Source organism: Mchenga conophoros, linkage group LG15 (genome assembly GCF_057382185.1).
Source record: "Mchenga conophoros isolate Kocher_MC1m ecotype Shallow Benthic linkage group LG15, M_conophoros_male_GT1.1, whole genome shotgun sequence".
NCBI classification, from domain to species: Eukaryota; Metazoa; Chordata; class Actinopteri; order Cichliformes; family Cichlidae; genus Mchenga; species Mchenga conophoros.
The window spans coordinates 14,774,130-14,783,183 of NC_140540.1; the positions used below are offsets into that span (position 1 = coordinate 14,774,130).

The 9,054-nt window shown below is 40.2% G+C and overlaps 1 protein-coding gene across 1 annotated transcript in view; it reads right to left on the reverse strand.

Moving 5' to 3' along the window:
• enpp1 (ectonucleotide pyrophosphatase/phosphodiesterase 1) overlaps nucleotides 1-4,903 on the reverse strand; it is a 37,824-nt gene extending 32,921 nt beyond the window's left edge. The window contains exon 1 of the mRNA XM_085247143.1: nucleotides 4,620-4,903. Coding sequence (XP_085103269.1) covers nucleotides 4,620-4,748 — 129 coding nt within the window. The 5' untranslated portion in view covers nucleotides 4,749-4,903. The remainder of the gene's footprint in view (nucleotides 1-4,619) is intronic.
• Nucleotides 4,904-9,054: the final 4,151 nt, after the last annotated feature.

Here is a 9,054-nt window from a genome sequence, read left to right on the forward strand (position 1 = left end):
AGAAGACACAAATTAACAAAACTAAATCACGTCCACACTCAAAGCTTCAGCTCTAGAGAGAGCAGTGTTGGCTGTTGTACAGCAAGTATTAGATGGGATCCTCTTCACCTAATGACTAAATCATGCTGTTATTTTGCCTCTTAGCATCACTAACACGAGGCTGACATTACAGGCTCTTAAAATAATATTAATGGACCGATCATGAATAAATTTGTTGTATCCACAGTTCGCAGAGGAACCCAGCTGACTCGCATGATCCTCTTAAATTTCCAAGTTTTCTTTTCAAAAAATGTGATGCAGCTGCAGATGCAGACTGAGAATCACAAAAACAGCCAAGCTACGAGACGGTCAAGAACAAACGGGCTCAGTGTTTCTCTGTACTTCACTGTCTTCAATTCCGTTTAAAAACTGTGTCTGGAAAAAATTATTTTATTGAATCGTTTATTTACACTTTACGCACCAGAGACAGCATGCTATTTTTCCCCAGATCCTCGTCCAACAGGGGGAAAACCCCTGATCGGATTACAACTCTGTGTGCATTGTTACTAAACTACAATCATGTAAAAAAAAGAAAAGAAAAAAAGAAAAAACATACAGAGTTTGACGTCTCCAAGTTAAAATAAAAATGTACATGTCTTATGCAACTTTGTTACTTTTTTACTGTTAAGAATTGGCATTTGGGACCTGTTGAATTACACTAGGGTGGCAAACACTACTCGATCACCATGCTATTGTTTTCTGTATACTTCTAATTATGCTTACATTAGCTTTTAGCTCAAAGCCCTACTCCATTACTGCAGCTGAAGAGGTTTAGATACGTTGCTTTATTCAGTTATCCTTCTACCGTCCACCGAGACTTCCATCTGTATCCTCACAGGCTCAACTGTTGATTTTAACAATTTCCACACCATCTCCATCTGTCTATATATTAGTCTCAGCTCTCTGCTGTTGGAAGTAGTGATCCAGAATTGTTTTTGTTTGTTTTTTTAAAAATCACAACCTTTCTGCCCCAGGACAGCAGCTCCCTGGGGGCGAGTGGTTTGTAATTAGATGGGTGTTTCAAAGATTACTTTACTTAGAAATGACAGTGTTTACCAGGGTTATCACGGATGCTGATTTTGAACCGTCTGCAATGCCCCAAACCAGGCCAGTTACTCATTATGGCATTACAAATCTTCATTTTAAATGTGTCGCCAGATTTTAATATTTATTATTCTGGTAAAATTGTGCCTTGCAATCACAGTTTTTAAAGAGTATAATATGTAAGTGCGTTATGGCTCATCTCCTTTTATTCCTATGACCATCTTATCACCTCTCTGCTGGGAACGCAGCTGCAAATATTTCCTTAGCACAACACAAGTCATAGTTTAAAGCAAGTCTCTTGTTCTCTGGTGTCACTTTTTGCTGGCACAAAGAGTCTAATTTCCTCTCAGAACTGATACGTTTTTTTAATCTTTTCACACTGTTTCTGTAGTCTATTACTTTTAACTGAAAGGGGGAAAAAGCTAAACTAAAAAGTTCAAAAAAACAGGCTTAAAGTGGAAAAACATAAATTCTTCCTGGAGGAAAGATTTTACAGAGGATTTACAGTTTAAACAAACAAATCCTCAAGCCAAAACTAGTCCGATCCTCCCAAGCTAGAAAGCTACAGCAGTACAGCAGGAGTAATCTACTTAGTGTGATTCACAAGAGCTGGAATTCCTATACAGGTATGAAAACGCACTGCTGTATTTGGTGTCTGGGTACGTGCACTTATTTTCCCCAGCTATAGGTGAAAAAAACTGTAAACTTGGATGGGCTTCACAGAAATGCTTAAAGACGGGGTCTCTGTGGGTTGTGAAAGTAAACAGACTGTCTGGTGGAAACCTACTGGGCTGCCTGAAACACGCTTTAATATTTATTCAGACCCCCCACCATGACCACCACTCATTTTCCATTGTCTACAAGAGAATGATGTAAAGGTTCTGAAATTAAACTACAGATGAAAGTCATCTTCGAAGTGGACATCAAAAAAAGGCTATCCAAAGACACAAAAACTCTTTCTAGGGAAGTGTCATTCTAGTTCAGGGGTGGACTTAGACACAAAAGCTAAGGGCTACACATCAAACTGCCATCATGTGTGGCCTTATGACATGCACAAAGCTGAAAGATATGGTAGATATGACAAGCTGCTCTCACATAAGCCTGGATCCTTGATCCCAAAAAAAATAACAACAACTCTGCTACTTTTCTGTGTTAATCAGGTGCACAACTGCACAACTGAAGCAATCTAGCTTCTCAGGCAGCAGGGCAAAAGAGGAACTACCATAGAAAAAACAGTTTAAGGTGGGTGGAGTTTGAACAGATCTATCTGGTGAAGGAGTGGTAGACATTCACTTTATTATTCATTGTCATAAAGTGTTAGTGGGTACTCAAGATTGAGCTTTTACTTATTTTTGAGTTATTTTGGGGTTTTAAGACATTAGGGATGTATTGCAAAGTAGTTACTGCACCATTTTCTGGTAAACCCATTGAACTAAAGCTTACAATCTGCACTTAAAACACATCTTGATTGGTTTAATTTAAAATCCACTGTGGTAGTGTACAGAGGCGAAACTACAAAGTCATGCTATTGTCCGAATTGTCGTGGACCTTAAAAATGAGACCTTGTGTGTGTCTAATTGGTACAAAGCAGACAGCATCTGGTTATTGTGGTGTCGAGCTGAAGGTCGCAAGTGAATAGCTGAAAGGATGCGCACATTCTCAAATGACTTCTTTGACATGCAGTTTATGCCTCAGTGATGAAGGAGATCACGAACATTCCAGACATGTTTAACTTTCCACTTCCAACTTAAAAAAAATCACAATTTATTTCACTATATTACAGCAAGAAACATGTTTTTCTGATATGACTATGACCGCAGCAATATAAAACAAGTCCATAAAACATAACGGTATTTTTCTTTACAATTGCTTCACTTATATTTTTTTCTGTAAAGACTGAAACACACTCCAGATTTAGCCTCCACAAAGACTAAGTGTGGTTAGTTTCAATGCCCCGAGGAGCTGTGAACAATAAAAGCTGCTGTTGTTTTCTGAGACGTTCCTTCTGTGATAAAAATACTGTTCTGGGGAAAACAAAGAACAGACCCAGCAGATTAAAATGTCCATTCCTGCCAGTGATGGAGATAGCCAAGTATTGCGTCAAAGTTCGCACAGCCTGTCTTTTGGTCGACATATTTTTAAACCTTTAAGTTATTATTTTTCAGATTTAGACTAATAATTCAATATACATATTTACCAATGCTACATTATTACAGATTACACCTTAAAGCGCTACCAAAGTTTTGATCTACTGGCCCAGATGTGGGGATGTTACTGGACACTGAAGATTATTGATCAAGTCAGAATCTTAAAATTAACAATGTGTTTTGTAAGAGAGTCCAGGGTCAAGATGGGCCGGTTTAAATGAGTCTGTTCTTGATGGTAGCACAAGAAGAACAGGCCAAGCCGTGACAAACGTCCACATCCACCTTCTTTCACTGTTTAATTCAGGTTCTTGGGCGGGGTGCTGGAGCCTACCACACATTTCATAAAAGTTAGAGGTATGTTACACTTTGCACAGATAGCTAGTTTATCTCAGGAACTGCCAATCAACCCAACACACATCTTCATCAGTGCTGACTATCACAGCACTGTGCCTGTCTGTTTGTTGAACAGTCTTGCATTAGAGTAAAACAAATATTGCTCAATTATGTGAGAAACTAATTGCCCAATTAGTCAACGTTATAAATAATTATAGTTATAAACAACTTCAGCTACTACCTGTGCCTCTGCACGGTAACATCTAGAACCACTAAAACTACATCAAAACAAAGCGCTGGCAGGACGACTCATTTTCCAGCTGCCTGAATACACCCAGTATTTTGCTGAAACGACACTTTGGATCAGAGTCAACGTTGTGGGGTCAGAGCTCCACCCAGCCCTGCTTCACACTAACAACTTGTCCACCTGCAGAGAGCCTGCTGGCCTGTGTCTGTTTGCAGTGGAGTGAAAACATTTAGTTTCCACGTTCACGCTGGCAACACTGACAGTCTGTCTGTGTGGCAGCTGTGAATTAATGACAGTGTGAGTAAACAGTGCAGAAATGCTGATGTGGTTTTTGATCCCTGACGATGGTTCTCTTCCCCTAGTTAAACATCACACAGTGCCAGTTGGGTTAACTGTCTAATGTTTGACAAAAATTATACATTAAAAAAAAAAAAAAGGACTACTCAACAGGGCCCAAAATGACGCCTTCAAATGTTTTTTAAACCCCAGAATCCAGTTTGCAATTATGAGACAAAAGAAAAAAGATGGACATCTCTTCATTTCAAACAGGGACAGATGATTTTTTCCCCCCAGTATTTCTTCTAGAGGACAAAAGACAGCAGCTACTTATTAATCAATAATATCATCTATAATAATAGTGTCCCTGACACTTTAAGGGCTTCCCAATTTAAAAGTCACATTTAAGACCATGCAGTAATATGAGTGGCAGGAGCTCAGACAAATACATTAACTATAATGTGTGACTTTCACACAGCGAAGTCAATCGCTCAAAGTTGCCCTCCATGCTGCCAAAGTGCAACTGAACATACCCCAATAATGATTTTACGGCGGGTACTCCTTTTATTCTCATTCATGCTCCTCTGACTCTCCACCTCTCGTGTCCCAAATAAAGACGCTGCCTGTTCCGCCGACCCGTCCTCTCCTTTGGTCACTTCCATGCTGCTAAGCGCAAAAAAACAAAAACAAAAAAAGGACGCCTGCCAGTGCTTTCCAGGTTGAACTGAGTAGCAGGATGGGATGCAGCTCTGAGGAATATATAGAGGGGAAATGCCCGCCTTTCTGACGTCTTCAAGTTTTTGCAAAGTGGCTACATGTGTTAGATCTAAGGGAGGAGGAGGAGGATCCAAGACTAATAAAAGCAGAGCAGAAAGCAGAAACTCCCCCTTATTCTGACTTATTTTCCTCTAATGTGGCGATGAAATAGTACTTTACCCACTTTAAAGCCAATCAGAGTCACTTTAAAAGAAAATAAAACCCAGACACATTCAGAATACGCATGCCTCAGACCTATTATCACGTCTAATTTCTTTGATTTAGGACATTGACTCGAAATAAAAAGCAAACACAGATACAGTAATTACGGACTTTCTATGAAAATCCATTATAAGGTCGTGGAGCTGCCACCATCTTGTGGCCAGACTTAAGTGGTGCATTAGGTTCCAGTTCGAGGGTTGCGTCCCATGCAAATATTTAAATTAATTTTTTAAAAAACCCAGTTCAACACATTTTCCTTTCCTTAAATAAGAATCTAAGGCTTTTGGCTTGACTATAGTCTTATTTAATTTCACTTACCGTTGGCAAATTTGAGCTTGGCGTTAGTGACTGCTTGCTAAAAATTATCCACTGAAGGAGAAATAATCCACTAGAGGGCGCTGCTCCACCTCTTCTATTCTTTCTTCTATTCAAAAATAATTTGGTCAACAAAAAGAAATAACAGCCGATTACAAAAGATATTCGGCCTCATATGAAAACATAAATAAAATTTGTATTTTAATAAATTGTAGTCCTGCTAGAAAAAGGTTTGCATGTAGCATAACAGCATTAAACTCCTTTAATATAAACCTCAGGCAACCAGAGCTATTTTCAGAGTTCCTTCCATGAGCTCTGTAAGCTCTACTTGGCTGGTTTAGAAGCGATGTATGGTAAATGGCCTGTATTTGTATAGCGCTTTACGTAGTCCCTATGGACCCCAAAGCGCTTTACACTACATTCAGTCATTCACCCATTTGGACACACATTCACACACTGGTGATGACAAGCTACGTTGTAGCCACAGCTGCCCTGGGGCGCACTGACAGAGGCGAGGCGACCTGTCTCTGAAAGGTACCTGGTGTTCATCCGCCCCATATGCCCACCCCTATGAAAAAATTCTGGAGACACCATTGCATACAGATCAGTCTTATGAAGTATTTGGGTTTTTCTGGCAAAAAGTATTTGCCAGAAAAAAATATTACAATGGAAAATATTACAATGGAAAATATTACAATGTAGTAATTAGACATGGAAAATTGTAATAAAAGTAATAAAATAGTGACAATTTCAGAGTTTTTCCAGCCTTTCCTGTTGAAAATTTCATACATAACACTGTGTGACCTGGACTTTACCTATACAATATTTACAATAACATCTTTAAGAGCAGTTGTCACATTGGGCAAATACTGATATTAGTCAGTGAATGACACTTAACATTCATAAATAGTGCTGCTTTTCGCTTCCTATCTTGCCAGAGAGAGTCATAATAATGCACACCCTCTTATGTGTGCATTAAAGCTATCTTAGCTTCACACATTCTTCTTGTTCTTCTTCAAAAATATACTAAGGTCTTCTTTTCAAGTGCCTCTTAAGCCGAGCTGTTTTGCAGCTTGGACTTATCGGCCATCTTTGGTGCTTAATGGTGTTTATTAAATAAGCTAATCCTGCCAGAAGTTTTGTAGATCCCATCAAAACATTTCATACCAGCAATTAGCAGAGGCTGTTAAAAGTAAAGCATATACAACTGGTCAAAGTGTGAGTGCAGCCTTTGGAAAATCCAAATAAAACTTTGTATATTATGTTGCTGTATCACACACTAACTTTTGACCATTCTGACCTAATGAAAATTTAATTTGGATCACCCCATTGCCCATTTAAAGTGTCAGGTGCAGTATTAACTGATGTCGATTCTTAGTATCCTCACTGCGATTTGCTTCTACTCTAACTAAATACAATTTAAATGATTTAACAGTAACACAAAAGCATGTTTTTGTTTGCAGGAAGCACTTAAATTCACATTCTCTAACTTTGAATCGATTGTTATGGGCACTTGCAGTTTATGCATATATATCCAAGCACACTACTCTGTGGTATTAAAGCATCCACTATATGGTGCTGTTGCAACACTTTCACAGTTATAATACATTTGGTGTTTGGTGGTAGAGCTGTTTTCCTGTCACTATATGCAGTCATATAATATGGTTTCTTTCACATCCAGCTGTGTCCAGTTGTATGATCATTTTTTATCACATGTGGCTGGTGCCCCTGACCTCTGACCCCTGTGCTGTCTTGTACTCATAAACAGCCCAGGGCTACATGTTCTCACTGTCTGTTTAGTTTTGTCTCCCAGTGTGTGTTTGCATGTGTGTGTGTGCGTTAGCTCCATAAGCCTGAGTTTGTTTTTCATTGTAAGCTATAGGGCTGTGCATGCATGCCCGAATGTGTGTTTCATGTTGTTGTTACAGTGACTGTTTCTGTGTGTGTGTTCTGCTCAGTGAGCTGCGTGTCTCTCAGCTGTGTCTCCCTACAGCTGCCCCTGACTCAGCTGGATATTACAACATGACCTTTAATACTGACCTACACATTTGGCACTTAATGTCTACACGATTCTGGCCTAATGCTCAGACTGACAAAATAATCCAAGTAAACCCTTTTGTTGTGCACTTTGAGCTGCAAAGTATTTGTCATGGTAATCATGGCAGCAACCCAGAACATTTAGACATGTAGACATGATCAAAACTGAACTCAAATGGCTTCCACAAAGATCTGAATCCAATAGAGCACCTTCGGGATGTGGTGGAAGAAGAGATTCCCATCACGGATGTGCAGCTGACAAATCTGCAGCAGCTGTGTGACGCTATCATGTCAGTGGGGACAAAAACCTCTGGAATGTTCCCAACACCTTGGTGAGTCCATGCCATGAAGACTTAAAGTAGTTGGAGAGGCCGCAGAGTGCACAAGGAACTTTGTCTTTAATGAAAGAAGGAAACAATAGTGTATGAAAGTTTAAAGATGTAAACCTTTTTAAGGGAACCTCTTGAAAGCAAAAGGATGCTTGGCTAGCCATCATCAAAAGGAATTTTGTAATAAAACAAGAAGAGTTTGACTTATGTTTTGCTTTTCAGTTGGTGGAACCCAGAGACCAAATAGTGGGCCTGGGCACTTAAAAGGTTGCAGAAAAACTTTGTAAAGGTGTTCAATAATGACCAATAATGACATCCATCCATCCATCTTCTTCCACTTATCTGAGGCTGGGTGTCGGGGGCTGCAACCTAAGCAGAGAAGCCCAGACCTCCCTCTTCCCAGCCACCTCCTCCAGCTTCTCTGGGGGAACACCAAGGCGTTTCCAGGCCAGCTGAGAGATATAATCTCTCCAGTGTGTCCTGGGTCTGCCCTGGAGCCTCCTCCCCGTGGGACATGCCCAGAACACCTCACCCAGGAGGCGGCCAAGGAGCATCGTTGTCAGATGCCTGAACCACCTCAACTGGCTCCTTTCAATGTGGAGGAGCAGCGGCTCTACTCTGAGCCCCTCCTGGATGGCTGAACTTCTCACCCTGTCTCTAAGGTAGAGGCGTTAGCTTACAACGCCAACTGTCTGCCATCTATAATCCAGTTTTGAGATCCCTTTCCAGACGCCTTAACGTCCACTCACATCCTGGGCCATTTGACCTCAATAAATCACATCATAGGGTGGGGCTAGGTTTCACTGTGGGTTCACCTGAAACCTTGGCTGATTGTGACCCACACCCATTTTCTTTGCTTTCCAAGCTCCCTAGACTACGATGACCTGGATGACTGAGAACCTTCACAGACAGTTAGCAGAGTGCTTTGACAGATAAGCAAGCGGCAGATACACAGTGGGTGAATTAACATAGGAAGCAAAACATCAAGTATAGAAGTAAAGAAGACACTCAAAGAAACAATAAAAAGACAGTAAAGACTTTCCTGTTAACAATTCTTTTGCTATTTAAACATACTATATGTACATTCAGAAAATTAAACCTTTCATTCATGTGCAACAGATTGCAGCAACAACTATTTTTGCAATCACATCGCTGAAGCAATCTGCAGCACTGAGAGCAGAGAGGAGAAGCAGAGAGGAGATGAACCCAGATAAAGCCTCGATTTATAAATAAAACACTGTGAAAGCAGCAGTTGGTGCAGTAGGTTAAAGAATTCATCAGCTGACAGTTATAAGCACATCTCCCGCCC